The sequence below is a fragment of the Heterodontus francisci genome, chromosome 1 (genome assembly GCF_036365525.1).
Source record: "Heterodontus francisci isolate sHetFra1 chromosome 1, sHetFra1.hap1, whole genome shotgun sequence".
NCBI lineage: Eukaryota > Metazoa > Chordata > Chondrichthyes > Heterodontiformes > Heterodontidae > Heterodontus > Heterodontus francisci.
This window is the reverse complement of record NC_090371.1, coordinates 114,758,274-114,782,733: the sequence shown is the minus strand read 5'-3', so window position 1 is coordinate 114,782,733 and position 24,460 is coordinate 114,758,274. Positions and strand designations below refer to the sequence as shown.

Here is a 24,460-nt window from a genome sequence, read left to right as displayed (position 1 = left end):
TTGTGCAGCCCTACCCACCCCTGGCACAGAGCAGCCCAACCCACCCCTGACATGGGGCAACCCTGCCCACCCCTGGCACAGTGCAGACCTGCCCACTCCTGGCATTGTGCAGCCCTACCCACCCCTGGCATGGGGCAGACCTGCCCACCCCTGGCACTGTGCAGCCCTACCCACTCCTGGCACAGTGCAGCCCTGCCCACCCCTGGCACAGAGCAGCCCAACCCACCCCTGGCACAGTGCAGCCCTGCCCACCCCTGGCACAGAGCAGCCCTGCCCACCCCTGGCACAGTGCAGCCCTGCCCACCCCTGGCACAGAGCAGCCCTACCCACCCCTGGCACAGTGCAGCCCTGCCCACCCCTGGCACAGAGCAGCCCTGCCCACCCCTGGCACAGAGCAGCCCTACCCACCCCTGGCACAGAGCAGCCCTGCCCACCCCTGGCAGCAGCCCCTACGCCGGGCACGCGCTGCTGCAGTTCTCGCGATAGCTGCAGCCTGGCAGCTGCTCGCTAACGGACCGCTGCGATGGCCGCGATGTGGAGATTCCTCTCGCTGCAGCATCTCGACTCCAGGCTGTGGCAGGCGGCCGCTTTCACTCAGTCTGCCTCCCGGAGGCAGGCTGGCTTATTTGGAGCGCGGCCTGTGCCGGGGGCCGGGCTCTGGCTGGCAGTTGTCTGCGGTATCGGCGGCTCCTGCTGGTATTATTATTACCTGGAGTCGGAGACCGGGAGGAGGAGCAGGAGGAGGGGGAGGGAGCGGCTCCTCTGCGGGGATGTGCCCGCACCGCTGAGTGTCCCGACTGTGAAAGCCACAGGAAAGGTCAAGGTAGGTGTTTGCGGGGCTTCACCAGAGGATCTTTGCAATGGATGCTGCTTTTCTCAAAGCCGTCCCAATTTAACAATTAACCGCAAAAAAACCAACCACAACAAACAGCAAGATTGGCAAGAATCATATTAACATTTACTAATTGTTATGCAACATTTTCACTAATAACAGTTCCATTCAGAACGCACGCCCTTTACAAACATGTAGTGTCGATTATCCGCTTGTTGAGATGCTGCAGCATCCACCTCACTGGTCTCAGACCGCCTGTCACTCAATTGAGCTGCTGTGCTTCAGTCCCAGTTGCAGCTGTTGTTCAGCAGCATCCCAGCCGACACGGCCATCTGCGCGTTCCTGGGTTGCCTCAAAATCGAGGAAATGGCAATCTGCCTGCAGATAGCGACACGCTGAAAGGATAGAAACAATGAATGTGAGCAAGAATGTCTCTGTCGGGCTGGCTTATCTTGTTGGTCTTGTCTCTCTATCTGAATATTCAGTTAAATATTGTTAAGCAAAATTACAGTTGAATAAAAGATGGAAATAATGAAATGTTGGGTAGAATCTCGGGCAAGAAAAGCATAATTAAAGTAAAAAAACGATAGCAGTTGATGTGGAGTAGGGGCAGGTGAGATCAAAGGGACACAATTGGAGGTGCCAAAAGACTCAGCTAGAATGTGCCAGGCAATGGAAGTTGATGGTTGGGGAGGGGAGGGAAGGTGGAAATAGCATAAAGACTAATTTGTATTAAATTAGCAATAATTAAAACTGCAAAAAGGAAATGAAAAAAAATCAGGGAAGGTCAAGAGGAAAACATGGAAAACTTATTGGAAAATGACAAACTTATATTTATATTGTGTCTTTCATATCTTCTGGCAATTCCAAAGTGCTACCCAGTCAATTAATTACTTTTGAAATTATGTAGGCAGATATGGAAGCTATATTGTACACAGGTCCTACAAAAAAAGAATCAGCTGATTTGGATTGGTTGAGGTAGAAATATTGGTCAGGACTCCAGCAAAATTCCTTTGTTCTTTGAATAGTACAATGGATCTCTTGTCCACCTGAACACGCAGACAAGAGTCAGTTTAATTAGTTATCCAAGAATTGACACCTCCAATAATGCAGCACTTCCTCAATGCTGCTGCACTGAAGTATCAGCCTACATTTCATAGTCAAGTCCTTGAAGGGTGTGGGGTCAGGTTGGGCTCAAAGAGAAGCAGAGTGGGAGTGTTCTGAAGGTCTCAGCTGGGAATTTGGTTTAGGCAGGACTCAGGGCTGGTGGGTAGTAGGTTGAAGTAAATACATGCAAATCTATTTAAAATTAAAATGAACTGTAAATATTTAACCCTCCTTCTAATATCTAGATTGGGAAGCCAAGTGTTTTGTCCTAATTTTGAATATTCTGAAACTGCATAGTGGTAAGTGCCATGCCGGTATTCTGCCCAAGGGTAGGTGCTCTTTTTGTCCTCCACATAGGCGAGATGAGCACGACTACAGAAGAGGGTGTATGAGGTGGTTTCCTGTTGCCTTCCTCAGAGCGGAACAGGAATTGAACTCGTGCTGTTGATGTTCTGAATCTCACACTAGCCAACTGAGCTACCTGGTCTCCTGATAGTGCTAAGTGAGGAGGGAGAATTGAAGCTCCATCTAGTCATAAAAGTGCGAAGTGATACATTTTGGTAGGAAGAACAAGGAGAGGCAATATAAACTAAAGGGTACAATTTTAAAAGGGATGCAGGAACAAAGAGACCTAGGACTACATGTGCATGGACACGATAGGCCGAATGATCTCCTTCTGTGCAAGAGCAATTTAGCTTGTACCACTCCCCTGCCTTTCCCTGTAGCTCTGCAATTCCCCCCCTCCCCCACCCTTTCAGGTGCTTATCTAGTTCCCTTTTGAAAGCCACAGTTGTATCTGCCTCCACTACTTTCAGGCAATGCATTCCAGATTATAACCACACACTGCATAATAACAGCTTCCTCATGTGGCCTTTGGTTCTTTTGCCAACTCCCTTAAATCTGTCCTCTATTCCTCGACCCTTCTGCCAATGGGAACAATTTCCCAGTACGATCTGTATTAATGACTTGGATGAAGGTATTGTAGCCAAATTTGTGAATGATACAAAGACAGGTAGGAAAGCAAGTTGTGACAAGAATACAAAGTATCTGCAGAGAGATATTAGATAGAGTAAGTCAGTGGGCAAAAATTTGGCAGATGGAGTATGATGTGGAAAAAAGATAGAGGTTGTGCACTTTGTGGGAATAATAGAAAAGCAGATTATTTACATGGAGACTGCAGAATGCTGTGGTACAGAGGGATCTGGGTGTCCTTATACATGAACCACAAAAAGTTAGCATGCGGGTACAGCAAGTAATTAGGAAGGTAAATGGAATGTTGGCATTTATTGCAAGGGGGATGGAGTATAAAATTAGGGAAGTCTTGCTATAACTGTGCAGGACTTTGGTGAGACTATACCTAGAGTACTGCGTACAGTTTTGGTCTCTTTATTTAAGGAGGAATAGAGGTCCATTGGAAGCATTTCAGAGAAGGTTCACTAGGCTGATTCCTGGGATGAAGGGGTTGTCTTATGAGGAAAGGTTGAGCAGGTTGGGCCTATAATCATTGGAGTTTAGAAGAATGCGAGGTGATCTTATTGAAATATGAGATTCTGAGGGGCCTTGAAAGGATAGATGCTGAGAGGATGTTTCCCCTCGTGGGGGAATCTAGAGCTAGGGGGCACAGTTTCAAAATAAAGGATCGCCCTTTTAGACAGAGATGAGGAGAAATTTCATTTCTCTGAGGGTCGTTAATTTTTGGAATCCTCTACTCCAGAGAGCAGTGGAGGCTGGGTCATTGAATATGTTCAAGGCTGAGTTAGACAGATTTTTGATCTACAAGGGAGTCAAGGGTGATGGGATTGGGGTGGGTGGGTGGGGGCGCAGCAGGAAAGTGGAGTCAAGGCCACAATCAGATTTGCTGTAATCAGAGAAGCAGTCTTGAGGGGCAGAATGCTTATTCCTGCTCCTATTTATGTTCTTTCAAAGCATACTGTTTGAATCTGGTTGTATACATTAAAAGAACTGTGCATGATTGCTGAACAGTTTTTACTTCCTTCTTTGCTGGTACATCAGCAAAGTCAGATATATAGAGTTAGGTCACAGATCAGCCATGATCCGATTGAATGGTGCAAAACAGGCTTAGGGCTAAGTGCCCTACTGCTGTCCTATGTTCTTATCATGGAATCTGTGTTTAATTTTTGTTAACATTTTTTAAACTTTTATAACATTGTACTACCACTTTGAAGGATATTACAAAGCACTTACAGCAGAGAAACAGGCTCTTTGGCCCAACAGATCCATGCCAGTGTTTTCTCCACGGGCTTACTCCCACCTCTCCTCATCTAACCCCATTGACATATCCTTCCATTCCTTTCTTGTGCTTATCTAGCTTCCCCTTAAATGCATCTATGCTACTTGCCTCAACTACTCCTTGTTGTAGTGCATTCCACATTCTAATCACTCTCTGGCTAAAGAAGTTTCTCCTGAATTCTCTATTGGATTTATTATTGACTGTCTTATATTGATGTCCCTTAGTTCTGGTCTCGCTCTTAAGTGGAAACATCTTCTCTACATCTACTCTGTCAAACCCTTTCATAATCTATTGGCCTCTTTCAGATCACCTCTCAATCTAGTCTTTTCTGGAGAAAATTCCCTTAGTCTGTTCAATATTTACTTGATAGTTTTAATCTCTCAGTTCTGCTATCAAGTAAATATTTTTTGCATCTTCTCTAGTGCCTTTTATACCTTTTTTATAATGGTAATCTCATTCTTCAATGTTCCTTCACTCTCCATCTTACTTTTATAGCAATGGCAGTTTGAAGTTTATCTTCAGAATTGAATTTGAAAATTGTTAGGACAACTATATGGCATATTTCACATCACTTTACTGTGTTTTGACTTTACAAGATTTGAGGTATAATAGCAGCTGAACCAGTGAGTTTAAGGATTTGGTGACTGCTGTGCGGTCAACTCCAGGAGGATAGGTTTTCACTACTGCAGTTTTGCTCACTTCGCAGATTGTAATGAGCCTTTAAAGGGAAAATAAGGTTTTAAGTCTGGATGAGGTTACAGTGATGGTTGGTCCTTTGGCAGAGTGCAAGGGGCAGCGCTGAGTTGAGTGACTGTGATAGGAAGGAGGTTGGCAAGATTAGCTCCAGTGGTTGCAGTAAATGAGGTCGAGCTGGTAGGATGGGTTTGTTGGGGTTGTTGCTCATAAGGCATTAACGGGTGTTTTGATTTTTTTTTTATTTCCAACGGGTGTTTTGATGTCCCTTGCTGAGAATGCAAGAAAGGCATAGAGGGTGATTGTGCGCTTATCCAAGGAAGATTCAAGCCTTGGGCAGCAGTGCTGAGTAAGATGCCAGTGAGTAATGATGGGTTGGGTTATAGATTCAGCGGGTGTTTTGGGGGAGGTGGGCGGGGTGATGTCTGAGGGAGGATAAGTGATTGGTGACAGGAAGAAAGAAAGACTTGCATTTAAATGCATCTTTCATGATCTTAGGATGTTCCAAAATGCATTGCAGCTAGTGAAGTAACTATTGTAATGCAGGAAACATGGCAGCAAATTTGCACACACGAGGTTCCATAATCAGCACTGTGATACTGACCAAATAATCTGTTTTAGTGATGTTGATTGAGGGGTAAATATTGGTCAGGCTTCTCTTCTTCAAAATATTGCCATGGGATCTTATGTTTGTGAGAAGTGAAATGTTTTACTGTCTCAGCTGAAAGATGACAGTGCAGCACTCCCTTGGTACGACACTGAAGTGTCAGCTTAAATTGTGTGCTACTACTGAGCCACAACTGATGCTGTAGGCACCCAATGAGATAGGCCCCAAGAGAGATCAAGCCATGAATAGAAATGCAGATAAAATGGTTTCAGGTCTGAGGGGCACCCAAAATGCATATGCAAATGGACACAGCTCACATAGGAATCGCAAAAAATTGGCTACATATGTCCTGATTGTAAACAAAATAGGCAGGAGACAATGAGAGAATTCAAAGTTCAAGTCTGTTGTCCTGCGGTGTGGTGAAATTGACTTGCACAAGCTTGATTCAGCAGCTGGAGGATGAGTGAGTCCAGCTGCTGTTCGAGGGGCAGAGTCAGTGGGTGCATGTTATGACCAGGTGCGAAAGGTGTCTAGGGGTCTGCTACTATCTTCACCTGGTCTTATTGTAACAGGGTTTAATTTTAAATACACTGTTTTGAGCTCCCCTTTGTGAATTCTTGTTCACAGTTTTCCAGTTATAAGGCAAAAACCAATTCGCACAGGCTTTCTCAGGTTTAAAGAAGAAAGATGAAATTTTATTAAACCTTAAAAAACTTAACCTTTAATACGGTTCATGCCTACAGATATATGACGCGCCCACACTAGCATGCACATACGATACACACATGCAAATAGGGACATAAAAAAGAAAAGATAAAGTGGAACAGTTTGAGGCAATATCTTGTTACAGTGCTTTGAGCTCACTGTACTCCTTTTGTAAGTAGTCTTGCTTTTTGTTGGGGCCCAATAGTCTTAAAACTTTGTTCACGGAGGAAACATTTCTCTTTGAGTTTCACGTGTTTTCACAAGATTCAGTTCTGTGGGAAAGAGATGGAGACAGGCAGGAGAGAGGTCTTCTTGCTTCAGTTCCAGGAGAGATCTTTACTCCATGATCACATGGCTTTGTCACTTCAAAATCCTTTTTTGGCAGTTCAAATTCAAAAAAATTCCCAGGTTGCCCAACAAGTTAGTCATGTGACTAGCTCCTTATTTGAAGCAGTCGAGGTTTGTGGATTGTACCTTAGTCTCTGGAATGCTAGCTCCCCCCACCTTCAACGTCTGGTAATCAAAAGTTCATTGTTAGTTGAATGAGCCAGGGCATGACCCTTTGTCCCTGTTCCAACACTGTCAGTGACCATGGAAGTGTCTTTCCAGTCAGGGGCATACAATTTTAAGTTTTAATGTTCATGTGGCAAATTCACGTGTGCCTCAACCTTGGCAGGTCGGGGGTTTGCCTGACAGTGCATTTCTGGAGATTGTCCAGTGGAAAATGGAGAGCCAACAGAGCTTATTCTAGGGATCAGCAGAGGTGAACAGTGGTCTTGGTATTAGTGGTGCCCAGCAATTGGTCCACTATACCAGTTGAGGGGTGAGGAGAGGTGGAATCACTTAAGATTTATGGCACAGAAGGAGGCCATTCATTGTGTTTGTCTCAGGAAGAAAAAGACATCCAGTCTAATCCCATTTTCCAGTAGTCCTGTAGTTACAGCACCTCAAGTGCATATCCAAGGGTCTTTTAAATGCAATGAGGGTTTCTGCCTCTACCACCCTTTCAGGCAGTGAGTTCCAGACCCCGTCAACCCTCTAGGTGAAATACTTTCTCATCAACTCCCCTCCAATCCTTTTACCGGTTACTATAAAATTATGCCCCCTGGTTATTGACCTCACTGCTAATGGAAACAGGTTCTTCCTATCCACGCTACCTATGCACCTCAATTACATCTCCCTCAGCATCCACTGTTCCAAAGAGGACAACCCCAGCCTATATAATCTCTCCTCAGAGCTAAAGTTCTCCATTCCAGCCAACATCCTCTTAAATCTCCTGTCAGCGTTCCGAAGGGATCATTCCCTCTGTGACACCCTGGTCCACTCCTCCATTACCCCCAACGCCTCGTCCCCTTCCCATGACACCTTCTCCTGCAATCGCAGGAGGTGTAATACCTGCCCATTTACCTCCTCTCTCCTCACTATCCCAGGCCCCCAACAATCCTTTCAGGTGAAGCAGCGATTTACTTGTACTTCTTTCAATGTAGTATACTGTATTCGCTGCTCACAATGTGGTCTCCTCTACATTGGGGAGACCAAACGCAGACTGGGTGACCGCTTTGTGGAACACCTCTGCTCAGTCCTCAAGCAGGACCCCGAGCTTCCGTTTGCTTGCCATTTCAACACTCCCCCTGCTCTCATGCTCACATCTCTGTCCTGGGATTGCTGCAGTGTTCCAGTGAACATCAATGCAAGCTCAAGGAACAGCATCTCATTTACCGATTAGGCACACTACAGCCTGCCGGACTGAACATTGAGTTCAATAATTTCAGAGCATGACGGGCCCCCCATTTTACTTTTATTTTTAGTTTCTTTTTCTTTTTTTAAAATCTATTTTTAGTGTTTATTTTATTGTATTTCATCTTAGTTTGTTCAGTTTGTTTACCCACTTTTTTTCATGTATGTACTTGCGACTGTTCAATTTTCAGTCCGTTAACACCCTATCTGTACTAATGCTTTGTCTTTCAACACACCGTTAACATATTGTTTGCCTTTGCTCCATGACCTTCTGGTCAGCTATTCTGTGACCTTGTCCTATCTACACCTTCTCCTTTGTTATCTCTTGCTCCACCCTCGCTTTACTTGCTTATAACCTTTCACATTTCTAATATTTGGCAGTTCTGAAGAAGGGTCACTGACCTGAAACGTTAACTCTGCTTCTCTCTCCACAGATGCTGCCAGACCTGCTGAGCATTTCCAGCATTTCATGTTTTTATTTCAGATTTCCAGCATCCGCAGTATTTTGCTTTTATCCTTGTAAATCTCCTTTGTACCCCATCTAGTGCAATCACAACCTTCCAATAATGCAGTGACTAAAACTGTATGCAGTCTAGTTTTTTTTAAATATATACAGTTCTAGCATAGCCTCCCTACGTTTATACTCTAGGCCTTAACCAATAAAGAAAAGGAAGCCTTCTTGACCAGCTTTTCTACCTATCTTGCTACCTTCAGGAATCTGGACATGCCACTTCAAGGTCACCCTCTATACTTCAGAATCCTACCATTTATGGTGTATTCCCTTGCCTGGTTTGTCCTTCCCAAATGCATTACCTCACACTTCTCTGAATTGAATTCCATTTGTCAATTTTCTCCCCACTTGACCAGTCCATTGATACCTTCCTGATGTCTTACAGCTTTGTTCCACATTAACAATCACACGGCCAATTTTCGTATCATCTCCAGACTTCTTAATCATACCCCCTACATTTAAGTCTAACTCTGATATATACCATGAACAGCAAGCCAGTACTGAGCCCTGCGCAATCCCACTGGAAACAGCCTTCCTGTTGCAAAAAAACCTGTCGACCATAACTCGTTGCTTCCTGCCACTGAGCCAATTTTGGACCTAATTTGTCACTTTGCCTTGGAACCCATGAGCTTTTAATTTTCTGACCAATCTGCTATGTGGGACCTTGTCAAAAGCCTTGCTAAAATCTACTTGAAGCAACTGAGATAAAAGCAAAATAATGTGGATTCTGGAAATCTGAAAAAGAGAAGTCAGAAAATGCTGGAAAAACTCTGGTCTGATAGCATCCTTGGAGAAAGGTAACATTTTAGGGTGATGACCTGTCACCATAACTGCTTCTGTCTCTTGGTCAGAACTCGGAGTATTTCAAGATTAACATTTTTTTTAAGCACGGCAGGGAAAGGTGGGTTTGGGGGGTTTGCGGTTGGAGGGGAGTAAAGAATAAGAAAGGTCTGTTATAGAGTGGAAATCAGGAGAAATAAAATGGCAAAAGAGATGGTAATAGGACAAGTAAGGAAACAGAGATGCAAAAGTGAAAATCAGAATCACCAACACCTCCATTCAGTATGCAAGCGCAACCCTGTGTTTCTGGTCACCTGTCGTTTTCATTGTCTGCTCCACTCCCACTCTGACCTTTCTATCCTCAGCCTACTGTTTCAACGAAGCTCAAAATAAACTTGGGAAACAGCACATAATATTTTGACTAGGCTCCTTACAGCCTTCTGGACTGAACATAGAGTTCAGAAATTTCAGATCATAAACTCTGTTCCCGTTTTTGTCTTTGGTTTTGGATGGCAGCTGTTGATTATTCTGCTTTTTACATATACGCCTTCTATAGACATATTTTGTTTCTTGTCCCGTTACCATATCTTTATGCCTTGCACTGCCATCCTTTTTGTCATTTAATCTCTCCTGCCTTTTACCCAATGACAGACCTTCCCTTTTGGCTTTTTTCTCCCGTCCCCTCAATTCCCTGCCTTGTATAAAAACTGCTCCATCTTGAAGTGTTCCCAATTCTGAAGAGGCATTAACCTGAAATGTTAGTATTTGTGGAAAGAGAAAGAGTTGTCAAACCTATCATGCAACAAGGTACAATGGGTGCCACATACTCCATAAATAGTGTTGCAATAAATGCTAAATATAAGGATTTTCATTGGGCAAAATCTTCCTGGAAAAACAGTGCATTTACAATGCACATTGTTCTTAATGCACAAATCAGCCAGCAAGGGGAATAAATGATATACCACGAGTTGGGAATGTGCATAACCTGCTGGTTGATTTATGCTGCTCGCCTTCAACAAATGGTGCCTTGCCCTCAACTTCCCCATTATTTTTTTTGAAGGACTGGCTGAATTTGCACAGCAATTGTTCATTAAACTTGCTGCAGAAACTCCAGGCTCATACTTAACCATGCAAGTATCCTTTTAATTATGAGATAATTAATGCAATACTAATCAACCACCAACCCAGAAAAGGAAGAGTTTAAACTGGTGAGTCTCAATCCTGCATGTAGTAAAGTTTTGTTAAATATATTTTAAACTTAAATAATCTGTATGTATTTTTCCTTTGTCTCTTCATTCTCTTAATACAATCTTTCTTTCGCTCTATTTCTATACAAGATTTCACTAATTCACTGTCCTCCATTGTTCCTGTTTCTTTCTCAATCCTTAAATCTCAGTGGTTAAGATAGACTGTTGGCCCCATCATTCACTTAGTTCCTGGATGCCCTATTGCTCTTGTTTCCAACAAGTTATGGCATAAATTGTATGTGAGCTGAATGGTGCAGGAAAAAAGACTAAATGTTACGACTGAGGCGGGAGGAGTGCACTGTCTTTTCTAGTTCCACTTCTCCACAGGTCACAACATATATTTAAGTTTTTACCCAGTAACCGATTCAGTCATATACTCTATGCTTTATCCCAGAAAAAAAATACATCAACCAGGTTTCTTAGACAACAAAGTCATCAGTTTATTATCAAACAAGACTTATCCAGTAATGAAGCAAAGCATTAACACAGATTGAAATATGAAAGTTCCCTTTTTAAAATCCCCTGACCTTGTCCAACAAACTTTGCTACCAGTGTAGGAGAGAAGGACTGGAAGGTGGATGAGCAGACTGACCATGGCACCATTCCAGTGGGGTGGGGCTTGGGGTGGGTAGTGAAGAGGAATGTGGTAGTGATAGGAGACAGTATAGTCAGGGGAAAAGATACTGTTCTCTGCAGCTGCAACTGGGAGATCAGACAGCTGTGTTGCCTGCCTGGTGCCAGGGTTAAGGACGTCTCCTTGTGGCTGGAGAGGAACCTGTAGCGGGATGGGGAGGATCCAATGACCTGGGTAGAACTGGAAATGATCTGCTTAGAGAATTTGAGGAGTTAGGGTCCAAACTAAAATCAATCATCTCCAGATTGTTACCTGAGCCACATGCAAATTGGACAGGGTCAAGCAGATTAGAGTACGAAATGCGTGTCTCAAAAAGAGTGGTGTGGGAATGGGTTCCAATTCTTGGGGCACTGGCATCCGTATTCAGGGAAGAGGGAGCTATTCCATTGGGACAGGCTTCACTTGAACTGGGCGGGGACCAGTGTCCTGGCCAGTTGGATAATTAGGGCTGTGGAAAGGGCTTTAAACTAACAAGGTGGGGGGGGGGGGAGAGAGGGGTGTGAAGGGTAATTGAGAAATCCAAAGAGAGAGGTCAGGGCATCAGAGCAGGATAGTGATGTGGGCAGCTCCCAACAGAATTGGACAGGAAGGGACAGAGAGTTTAACAAAAATTGTACATTGGCAAATAAGGTCATTGCAGGGAATGGGAGGTGAAAAAATGAAATTAAAGTTCCTTTATCTCAATGCACAAAGCATCTATAATAAGATAGATGAACTAGTGGAACAAATAGAGGCAAATTATCTAGGTCTAATTGCCATTACAGAGACATGGTTACAAGGAGATCAAGGTTGGGAAATGAATTAGAATTAGAATATTACAGCGCAGTACAGGCCCTTTGGCCCTCGATTTTGCGCCGACCTGTGAAACCATCTGACCTACACGATTCCATTTTCATCCATATGTCTATCCAATGACCACTTAAATGCCCTTAAAGTTGGCGAGTCTACTACTGCTGCAGGCAGGGCGTTCCACGCCCCTACTACTCTCTGAGTAAAGAAACTACCTCTGACATCTGTCCTATATCTATCACCCCTCAACTTAAAGCTATGTCCCCTCGTGTTTGCCATCACCATCCGAGGAAAAAGACTCTCAGTATCCACCCTATCTAACCCTCTGATTATCTTATATGTCTCAGAGGGTCTCTCCAACAAAAACAACCTCAAGTCCCTTAGCCTTTCCTCGTAAGACCTTCCCTCCATACCAGGCAACATCCTAGTAAATCTCCTCTGCACCCTTTCCAAAGCTTCCACATCCTTCCTATAATGCGGTGACCAGAACTGCACGCAATACTCCAGGTGCGGTCTCACCAGAGTTTTGTACAGCTGCAGCATGACCTCGTGGCTCCGAAACTCGATCCCCCTACTAATAAAAGCTAACACACCATATGCCTTCTTAACAGCCCTATTAACCTGGGTAGCAACCTTCAGGGATTTATGTACCTGGACACCAAGATCTCTCTGTTCATCTACTCTACCAAGAATCTTCCCATTAGCCCAGTACTCTGCATTCCTGTTACTCCTTCCAAAGTGAATCACCTCACACTTTTCTGCATTAAACTCCATTTGCCATCTCTCAGCCCAGCTCTGCAGCCTATCTATGTCCCTCTGTACCCTACAACATCCTTCGGCACTATCCACAACTCCACCGACCTTAGTGTCATCCGCAAATTTACTAACCCACCCTTCTACACCCTCTTCCAGGTCATTTATAAAAATGACAAACAGCAGTGGCCCCAAAACAGATCCTTGCGGTACACCACTAGTAACTAAACTCCAGGATGAACATTTGCCATCAACCACCACCCTCTGTCTTCTTTCAGCTAGCCAATTTCTGATCCAAAGCTCTAAATCACCTTCAACCCCATACTTCTGTATTTTCTGCAATAGCCTACCGTGGGGAACCTTATCAAACACCTTACTGAAATCCATATGCACCACATCCACTGCTTTACCCTCATCCACCTGTTTGGTCACCTTCTCGAAAAACTCAATAAGGTTTGTGAGGCACGACCTACCCTTCACAAAACCGTGCTGACTATCGCTAATGAACTTATTCTTTTCAAGATGATTATAAATCCTGTCTCTTATAACCTTTTCCAACATTTTACCCACAACCGAAGTAAGGCTCACAGGTCTATAATTACCAGGGCTGTCTCTACTCCCCTTCTTGAACAAGGGGACAACATTTGCTATCCTCCAGTCTTCCGGCACTATTCCTGTCGACAATGACGACATAAAGATCAAGGACAAAGGCTCTGCAATCTCCTCCCTAGCTTCCCAGAGAATCCTAGGATAAATCCCATCTGGCTCAGGGGACTTATCTATTTTCACACTTTCCAAAATTGCTAACACCACCTCCCTGTGAACCTCAGCTGCTGTCAAACTGCTGCCACCAAAACTAAAAGAAAGAGATTTTAAACTACCCAAATATATAGTTTTTACTTACCCAGCAGTCCCCTGGTCCTCCGAAAACAAAAGGGATATTCCAGGTTACACAATATTTTGGAGAGACAGACAATAGCAAAGGAGGAAGGGTAGCCCTGATATTAATGCACTTATGTCATTCTTTACTAAGAAGGGATCTAGCCTCAGCAGATCATGAAGTAGAATCAGTCTGAGTGGAAATGAATAGCAGGAGGCAGAAAACACTGGTGGGAGTTGTTTACAGGCCCCCCTAACAGTAGTTATATTTTTGGACAGGAAATTAAATGGGAAATTGGAGTGTGTATAAAAAAAGGTAATGTATTAACTGTAGGGGACTTCAATCTGCATATAGACTGGGACAATCAAATTGGCAACACTGGTCTAGATGATGAGTTTGTGAATGTTTTCATGACAGTTTCTTGGAGCAATATGTTGTAGAACTGACTTGTATTGTGTAATGAAGCAGGGTTGATAAGCAATGTCATAGTAAAACATCCACTGGGAAATATTGATCATACAAATGAATTTCATGTTAAGTATGAAAGTGACATTTCAAACACAAACATTAATCTTAGGGGAGAACTGGCTAAGGTTAATTGGGTAACTAGACTGGAAGGTATGACAGTTAACACATCTGCAGGAATTGTCATCGGCTGCAAAAGCTTGAGCTGTGGGTTTTGGAACTCAAGCGACGGCTGGAGTCACTGTTGTGCATCCGCGAGGCGGAGAACTATGTGGATAGCATGTTTAGGGAGGTGGGCACACCATAGGTTAGGAGCATGCAGGCAGATAGGGAACGGGTGACCGCCAGGCAGCCGAAGAGAACAAGGCAGGTAGTGCAGGAGTCCCCTGATGCGATCTCACTCGCTAATTGTTTTTCCATTTTGGATACTGGTGAGGGTGATGGTTCCTCAGAGAAGTGCAGTCAGAGCCAAGTTTGTGGTGCCACAGATGGCTCGGCTGCACAGGAGCGGAGGAAGAGAAGTAGAAGAGTAGTAGTGATAGAGGATTCATTAGTTAGGAGAATGGACAAGCTTTTCTGCGGCAGTAAACTGCAGGATGGTGTGTTGCCTCCCTGGTGCCAGTGTCAAGGATGTCATGGAGAGGCTGTAGGACATTCTTCTGGGGGAGGGTGAACAACCAGAGGTCATGGTCCACATTGGTACCAATGGTATAAGTAAGAAGGAGGAAAGAGGTCCAGATTTTAAGGAGCTATGAAGGAGATTAAAAAGCAGGACCTCAAAAGCAGTATTCTCAGGATTACTCCCAGTCCCATGTGCAAGTGAGCATAGGAATAGGAGAATTGAGCGATTGAACACATGGCTAGAGAACTAGTGTATGAGTCAGGGCATCAAATTTCTGATACAATAGGACCCATTCTGAGGCAAGTGTGACCTGTGCAAGATGGACGGGTTGCATCTTAGCAGGACTGGGACAAATATCCTCACAGGGAGATTTGCTCGTGCTGTTGGGGAGGGTTTAAACTAAATTGTCAGGGAGATGGGAACCTGAGAGGGTACTCAGATTAGAGGGAAGCATAACTGGTAACTTGTCTGGGGTGCACAGAATACTGAGGAGAGATAGTTAGCACGAGAGTAGGGAATAGTACGTTATTAGGTGGGGTCAGAGTAAGGGAGAAAGTAATGAAGTCTGAATCAGGGTTTATGTGAATGCACGGAGTGCGGTTGATAAGACTGGTGAGGTACAGGCACAGATTGCCATGTGGAAATATGATATTGTGGCTATAACAGAGACCTGGCTCAAAGAATGGCAGGACTGGGTGTTAAATATTCCTGGATACAAGGTTTTCAGGAAAGATACGAAAGGAAAAAAAGGGGGAGAGGTAGCGATATTGAGTGAGAGCATTGCAATGCTGGAGAAAAAGGATGTCCCAGAGGGGTCGAGAACGGAATCAATTTGACTAGAGCTAAGGAACAAAAAAGGTGCAGTTACATTGCTCGGTGTTGTCTATAGGCCACCAACTAGTGGGAAGGACATGGAGGAACAAATTTGCAAGGAAATTACAGAGAGGTGCAAAAATTATAGGGTGGTTATAATGGGGGACTTTAATTATCCAAACATAGACTGGGATAACAGTCGTGTAAAGGGCAGTGAGGGGCAAGAGTTCCTAGAGTGTGTTCAGGAAAATTTTCTGCAATAGTTTGTTGCTAGACCAATGAGAAAGGAAGCACTGCTAAACCTGGTTCTTGGGAATGAGGTGGGCCAAGTGGATCAAGTATCAGTAGGAGAGCATTAAGGGGATCGTGATCATTGTATCATATGGTTTAGGCTGACTATGGAAAAGGACAAAGAGCAATCCAGGGTAAGAATAATTAAGTGGGGGAAGGCCAACTTCAATGAGGTAAGAATGGAGTGAGGCGAATAAAATACTTCTCTTATTTGCTCTTTCACTTCCCCTCTGAACCTTCTATATTCAGCCTAGTTTTCAATTTAATTTTCTACCTGGTATCTGTCATAAGCACACTTTTTCTTTATCTTAATCTCTGCCTCTTTTGTTATCCAGTGAGCTCTGGATTTGTTTGCTCTGTTTCCCCTTTGAGGGAACATATCTTGACTGTGCCCAAACTATCTCTTCTTTGAAGCCCATTGTTCACCTACTGGTTTTCCTGCCAGTTTTCCCACCACCGAAGTTAAACTCACTGGCCTGTAGTTCCTGGGCTTATCTTTACACCCTTTTTTGAACAAGGGTGTAATGTTTGCAATTCTCCAGTCCTCTGGCACCACCCCCAAGTCTAAGAAAGACTGAAATTGTGGCCAGTGCCTCTTCAATTTCCACCCTCACTTCCCTCAGTATCTTTGGATGCATCTCATCTGGTCCTGGTGTTTTATCCACTTTAAGTGGATAAGAGAAGTAAAGAGAGAGCATGAAAAGAGACTGGCAGCTAGCATTAAAGGAAATCCCAAAGTTTTCTATAAGCATATAAATAGTAAAAGGGTGGAAAAAGGAGGAGTGGTGCTAATTAGGGACCAGAAAGGGGATTTACATCTGGAGGCAGAGAGCATAGTTGTGGTATTAAATTAATACTTTGCATCTGTCTTTGCCAAGGAAGAAGATGCAACTCAGGCAAGTGTTGAAAGAGGTGGTAAGTCAGAAACTAGAGAGGTTTAAAATTGATAAAGAGGAACTATGTACTATCTGTACCTAAAGTGGATAAAGCACCAGGACCAGATGAGAGGCAGCCAAGGATACTGAGGGAAGTGAGGGTGGAAATTGCAGAGGCACTAGCCATAATTTCAGTCTTTCTTAGACTCAGGGGTGGTGCCAGAGGACTGGAGAATTGCAAACATTACACCCTTGTTCAAAAAAGGGTGTAAAGATAAGCCCAGCAACTACAGGCCAGTCAATTTAACTTTGGTGGTGGGAAAACATCTAGGAAAAAAAAGTAATACAGGACAAAATCAATAGTCACATGGACAAATGTGAGTTAATTAAAGAAATGGCTTTCTTAAGGGAAAATCATGTTTAACTAACTTGGAGTTTTGAGGAAGTAACAGAGGGTTGATGAGGGCAATGCTGTTGATGTGGGGTACATGGACTTTCAAAAGGCGTTTGATACAGTGCCACACAGGTTTGAGCAAACATGTAGCTCCTGGAATAAATGGGACAGTAGCAACATGGATACAAAATTGGCTGAGTGACAGGAAACAAAGAGTAGTAGTTAATGGATGTTTTTCGGGCTGGAGGAAGGTTTATAGTGGAATTCCTTAGGGATCAGTGTTGGACCCTTGGTTTTCCTGATGTATATTAATGACCTAAACTTTGGTGTACAGGGCACAATTTCAGAGTTTTCAGATGATACAAAACTTGGAAGCATTGTGAACTGTGAGGAGGATAATGTAGAACTTCAAAAGGACATAGACAAGTTGGTGGAATGGGCAGATAGGTGGCAGATGATGTTCAATGCAGAGAAATGTGAAGTGATTCATTTTGGTAGGAAAAACATAGAGACAATATAGAATAAAGGGTACAATTTTAAAGGGGGTACAGGATCAGAGGGACCTAGGTGTATATGTGCACAAGTCATTGAAGGTGGCAGGACAGGTTGAGAGAGTGGTTAATAAAGCATACAGTATTCCAGGCTTTATTAATAGGGGCATAGAGTACAAGAGCAAGGAAGTTATGTTGAACTTGTATAAGATGTTAGTTCAGCCTCAGCTGGAGTAGTGTATCCATTTCTGGATGCTTTAAGATGTGAGGGCATTGGAGAGAGGACAAAAAAGATTCACGAGAATGGTTCCAGAGATGAGGAATTGCAGTAATGAATATATATTGGAGATGTTAGGACTGTTTTCCTTGGAGAAGAGAAGGCTGAGAGGTGATTTGATAGAGATATTCAAAATCATGAGAGGTCTGAACAGTAGATAGAGTGAAACTGTTCCCACTCATGAAAGGATCAAGAACGAGAGGGCACAGATTTAAAGTATTTGGTAAGAGAAGCAAAAGTGACATGAGGAAAAACTTTTTCACAAAATGGTTAAGGTCTGGAATGCACTGCCTGAGTGTTGTGGAGGCAAGTTCAATTGAAGCATTCAAAAGGGAATTAGACAGTTATATGAAAACAAAGAATGTTTAAGGTTATGGGGAGAAGGTGGAGGAAATGGAAATTGCTCTTTGAGAGCTGGTGCGGACACAATGGGACGAACAGCCTCTTTCTGCACTGTAACAATTTGGTGCTTTTTATTCTGGGATAAAAGTAGAGTCTATGATTGACCATATTGGTAATTGGGTACACATTTAAATATATGTTGTGACCTGTGGAGAAGGGGAATTGAAAAAAAAAAGTACACGCCTCCCACCTCAGTCATAACATGACACACAGGACTGTTTTTGATCTGGTGGTTTATTTAAGTGATCTGCATTTCTGGGACTGTCAACTTTTATCTGGGATAGAAGCTGGAATTAGACAGTCAAGTACTTTTGAAGTGCACCTCCAGAGGGATGTACTCTTCATAGTAATATACAAATCCAATGCAAGCAGTTTAAGAATGCATTGGTGCAGATACATCCAGCATTCCAATCTATGTTAAATTACACCAAAGTAGGTGCACTGCTAGGAATCAGCAGTGCAAACTGTCCAGTTGCACTGAAATTTATAATTGCAAATTAGATTAGAATCCATTTGGAATTGGGACTTTGTTTAAAAGGAAGAACTATAAATTTTACATTAACAATTTCTTATCAGGTATGTTTAAATCTGTTTGACAATATGATTTGTGTTTAATATGTACTTGTGTCTTCATCATACTGAATCTAACAATTTTTTACTTTCGGGTAGGTGTGAAATGTGTATCAATTACACGCTATCCTGTAAGGATAGGCAAATTGTATGTTGACCTTCATTGCAAGGGGTTTTGAGTACAGGGTTAAAGTCTTGCTGCAAATATCGAGCCTTGGTGAGACCACACCTGGAGTATTGTGTATAGTTTTGGTCTCATCTAAGGAAGGATATACTTGCCATAGAAGGAGTGCAATGGAGGTTCACCAGACTAATGCCTGGGATGGCGGGATTGTTTTAAGAGGAGAGATTGGAGGAAACTGGGCCTGTATTCTCTAGAGAATTGAAGAATGAGAGGTGATCTCATTGAAACTTAGAAAAATATTATAGGGCATGACAGAGTGGATGTAGATTATGTCATTGATCTGTAATTATTTTTTTTCTTCTGATTTTAAAACAGTGTGTGTGCCTTTAAGACTACTAAAATGGTGCATCTTTAAGGGAGAAAATATTTTGGAATTTGAGACCGTCTGCAGCAGCAAGAGAGAAAGAGAGAGAGAGGTTAGATGGTAATGTTTCCACTTGGCTGTGTGGGGAACTGGCAGAAACCAGTTAGTTTGGAGAGATTTTCCAGTGAGGCGTTATGAAGAAAAAGGAGCAGTTTTATTCTCAGAAAAAATTCAACAGGAAGGTACAAATTAAGTTAATTCCCTGAGTAAAGAAAAGCCTTCTTTGTCAAGAAACCATTTGAATTGCTGAGCTCATCATTCAAAGAACTGTTTCATGCTTGCTGCAGCTGAAGAGTAGAATGCCTATCTTCTGAAGGACTATTTTCATCAAATCCACATTTGAAGACCTCATCCATCAGGAACGTAATCTACAAAGACTTAATTTATTTATTCTTGAGGCGCTAATTTAAAAAAAAAATCTCCACTTTTAAAAAAAAAACAATTAACTACTGTTATTTTTGAATGTCTGTGTGTGAATGGGGGGGGGGGTTAGATAAAAATAAGTTAGAAGGTCTACAGATATAGATTTATCTTAGTGTTTAAGATTTTGTTTAATAAATAGTTATAAAAACAAGAAATGCTGGAAATGCTCAGCAGGTCTGGCAGCATCTGTGGAGAGAGAAGCAGAGTTGACGTTTCAGATCAGTGACCCTTCTTTAGAACTGGTAAATATTAGAACTGTAAAAGGTTATAAGCAAGTAAAGCAGAGGTGGGGCAAGAGATAACAAAGGAGAAGGTGTAGATAGGACAAGGTCACAGAATAGCTAACCAGAAGGTCATGGAGCAAAGGCAAACAATATGTTAACGGTGTGTTGAAAGACAAAGCATTAGTACAGATAGGGTGTTAACGGACTGAAAATTGAACAGCCGCAAGTACAAACATGAAAAAACAGTGGGTAGGCAAATTGAACAAACTAAGATGAAATAAAATAAACACCAAAAAAAATTTTTAAAAAGGAAAAAGAAAAAAATAACTAAAAAGAAAAGTAAAATGGGGGCCCCATCATGGTCTGAAATTATTGAACTCAATGTTCAGTCCGGCAGGCTGTAGTGTGCCTAATCGGTAAATGAGATGCTGTTCCTTGAGCTTGCGTTGATGTTCACTGGAACACTGCAGCAATCCCAGGACAGAGATGTGAGCATGAGAGTAGGGGGGAGTGTTGAAATGGCAAGCAATCGGAAGCTCGAGGTCCTGCTTTTGGACTGAGCGGAGGTGTTCCACAAAGCGGTCACCCAGTCTGCGTTTGGTCTCCCCAACATAGAGGATACCACATTGTGAGCAGCGAATACAGTATACTACATTGAAAGAAGTATAAATAAATCGCTGTGTCACCTGAAAGGAGTATTTGGGGCCTGGGATAGTGAGGAGAGAGGAGGTAAATGGGCAGGTATTACACCTCCTGCGATTGAAGGGGAAGGTACTATGGGAAGGGGACGAGGTGGTGGGGGTAATGGAGGAGTGGACCAGGGTGTCACGGAGGGAGCGATGCCTTTGGAATGCTGACAGGGGAAGGGAGGGGAAGATGCGTTTGGTAGTGGCGTCACGCTGGAGGTGGTAGAAATGGCGGAGGATGATCCTTTGGATGTGGAGGCTGATGGGGTGGAAAGTGAGGACAAGGGGAGCCCTGTCGCGGTTCTGAGAGGGAGGGGAAGGGGTGAGGGTAGAGGTGCGGGGAATGGGCCGGACACGGTTGAGGGCCCTGTCAACCACAGTAGGGGGGAATCCTCGATTGAGGAAAGAGGAAGACATATCAGAAGCGCTGTCATGGAACGTAGCATCATCAGAACAGATGCGTCGGTGATGGAGAACTGGGAGAATGGAATGGAGTCCTTACAGGAGGCAGGTTGTGAAGAAGTGTAGTCGAGGTAGCTGTGGGAGTCGGTGGGCTTATAATGGATATTAGTAGGCAGCCTATCCCTTTCCCTTTCTCAACTTCTCTATCTCCATCTCTGGGAAGTGTCGGAGATGGACCATGAAAAGGTGAAAGAAGGGTGGAAATTAGAAGCAAAGTTGATAAAGTTTTCCAGTTCGGGGCTGGAGCAGGAAACGGCACCGATACAGTCATCAATGTACCGGAAAAAGAGTTGGGGGAGGGGGCCTGAGTAGGACTGGAACAAGGAATGTTCGCCATATCCCACAAAAAGACAGGCATAACTAGGACCCATGTGGGTACCCATAGCAACACCTTTTACTTGAAGGAAGTGAGTGGAGTTGAAGGAGAAGTTGTTCAATGTGAGAACAAGTTCAGCCAGGCAGAGGAGGGTGGTGGTAGATGGGGACTGGTTGGGCCTCTGTTCAAGGAAGAAGCAGAGAGCCCTCAAACCATCCTGGTGGGGAATTTGTCGTTGTCTAAAGATACCTGGTTTGGCCTGTTTCATTCTGGGTTACTAGAGTGTTTAATTTGGCTGTTTTCCAATTGGGCATGAAAGCTTAATGTGCTGCAACCCGTGGGGCAATGGGACTAAATTGACTGTGCATTTCTCCTGCTGCGGTTGTAACAATGTTTCCCCTGCCTGGTGAGGCTAGAACCAGGGACATGGTCTCAGAATAAGGAGTAGGCCATTTAAGACTGAGAGGAGGAGCAGTTTCTTCACTCAGAGGGTGGTGAATCTTTGCAATTCTCTGTGGAAGACATAAATTGATAGATATCTAGATACTAATGATATCAAGGGATATGGGGATAGCAGCGTTGAGGTAGATGATCAGCCATGATCTAATTGAATGGCAGAGCAGGCTGAATGGCATACTCCTATGTAGGACAGCAGAGTGGAGGCATTTTATCGTTTTTATAAACACTTACTATATATCTTGTTTTGACAGGTTACACTTCTGTTTGAGGATCCATGTCATGCATACAAGTGATTCATTACTTAAATAAGTAACTTGTTATTTGGAGCAGTGGAAAATAGAAATCCATAACTGTTTAATATTCAAAGTATTTGAAGCACTTGAGTAAGGAAGTAGTCGTGAATAATTTTGAATCTGACCATCAATTATTTAACATACACAGTATCCATCTGTCAGACAAGTAAGTTAAGCCAAGCCACAGGTCTCTGAATTTAAGTGTTGCTGTGTGATTGATGCAACAGGAAAAACTAGTTTGCAGATGCATCAAAATACAAGGTTTAGGAACAGCAAAGCAATCACTTTTCTGCCTTCTCATCATATCCCTCAATATCTTCTTTATTCCCGTTGCCTTTTAAAGCTATTTATAGTTTCACTTTAATGGCCTTCCCTATATTCCACAACTTTATTGACCTTTGTGTAAAAAAATGTTTTGTCTGATTTCTATTTTCTAATATCCTAATTCTTAGCATGTCCCTCAATTATTTGAACAGTTTGCCCATTGAATAAATTACCTGGAACAAATTTATCACCTTCATAATTTAAAATTTACTGTTACCTTCCAAAGGAAATCAATTTCCTTAATCTTGCTCATAATTTAAACCCATACTGGCTGATTAGTCTGGGTTGCTAATTTCTGTGTTTGGTCAAGGACAGTAGTAGTGTTGAATGATCAGAATTGCATGCATTATTCAAGAGGAGTGTTACAACTTTCAGAGCTGTACTTGATACACTCAGGATCAACATCATGGTTAGCAAATCCTGTATACCTTATAGTCAAGATTTTAGCTTTACTATCCAATATCTAGTCATATGACTCAGGAGGAGGTAACAGTTGAAACCCTTTGTTGTACGAACTGGATACTGTAATCCTGCATGTGCCATGACACATTTCTCCAGTCTTCTAACTGTGGACTGATTAATATTGTATCAAGGTAAGGCCAAATAGAAATCAAGTTGCTTTATTTTACAATCAATAAAGACCTGAACTTAGAGAGAACCTTTGCTGATGAGGCTAATCTTCCCTGTTCAAGCTAGACTGTTATGGGTCAATTAAACCTCATTGTCACAGGTTGAAGTACTATGGGGAAAAACACCACTTCAACAGTTGACATTCATATTTAATCCACATTGCCCCAAAGCTTTGTGTAGTGGATCTAAATTTAATTTAGGATTATTTTTCAATTGTGTTCAAATAGTCAGCTATCACAAATGTACCTCCTCTTGATTTGTACTCCATCCCTTCCTAATTTAGCCTAAAATATATCATTTGAGATCAAGAAATGGCTGAAGGCACTAGATAAGAAAAGGCAATGGACCCTGACAACATCCTAGCCGTAGTACTGAAGACATGTTCTCCAGAACTAACCGCGCCCTTAGCCATGCTATTCCAGCACAGCTACAACACAGGCATCTACCCGACACTGGAAAATTTCCCAGGTATGTCCTGTTCTCAAAAAGTAGGACAAATCCAATCACCACCCCATCAGTCTACTTTCAATCAGTAAAGTGATGGAAGGTGTCATTGACAGTGCTATCAAGCGACACTTAGCAACAACTTGCTCACTGATACTTAGTTTGGGTTTTGCCAGGATACTCAGTGCCAGACCTCATTACAGCCTTGGTCTAAACATGGACAAAAGAGCTGAATTCTAGAGGCGAGATGAGAGTGACTGCCCTTGACATCAAGGCAGCATGTGACCAAGTGTGGCATTAAGGAGCCCTTGCAAAATTGAAGTCAATGGGAATCGGGGGGAAAACTCCATTGGTTGGAGTCATACCTATCACAAAGGAAGATGGTTGTGGTTGTTGGGAGACAATCATCTCAGCCCCAGGACATTGTTGCAGGAGTTCCTCAGGGTAGTGTCCTAGGCCCAAACATCTTCAACTGCTTCAATGACCTTCCTTCCAATACAAGGTCAGAAGTGGAGATGTTCACTGATTGTGCAATGTTTAGTACCATTTGCAACTCCTCAGATACTGAAGCAGTCTGTGCCTGCATGCAGCAAATTCTAGACAATATTCAGGTTTGGGCTGATAAGTGGCATTCATGCCAATAACGTACCAGGCAATGACCACCTCTGACAAGAGAATCTAAACATCTCCTTTTGACATTCAATGGCATTACTATGGCTGAATGCCCCACCATCAATATCCTTGTGGTTACCATTGACCAGAAACTTCACTGTATCAGCCATATAAATATGGGTGGCACAGTGCCGCAGTGGTTAGCACCGCAGCCTCACAGCTCCAGCGACCTGGGTTCAGTTCTGGGTACTGCCTGTGCGGAGTTTGCAAGTTCTCCCTGTGACCGCGTGGGTTTCCGCCGGGTGCTCTGGTT

General features: G+C 43.1%; 1 protein-coding gene across 4 annotated transcripts in view; it reads left to right on the top strand.

Moving 5' to 3' along the window:
• Window positions 1-522: 522 nt before the first annotated feature.
• Window positions 523-24,460, top strand: part of micu3a (mitochondrial calcium uptake family, member 3a) — a 326,674-nt gene continuing 302,736 nt past the window's right edge. For all 4 annotated transcript variants that reach the window (XM_068034806.1, XM_068034798.1, XM_068034814.1 and 1 more), the window contains exon 1: window positions 523-823. In XM_068034806.1, the coding sequence (XP_067890907.1) occupies window positions 524-823 (300 nt within the window). In that variant the 5' untranslated portion in view covers window position 523. The remainder of the gene's footprint in view (window positions 824-24,460) is intronic.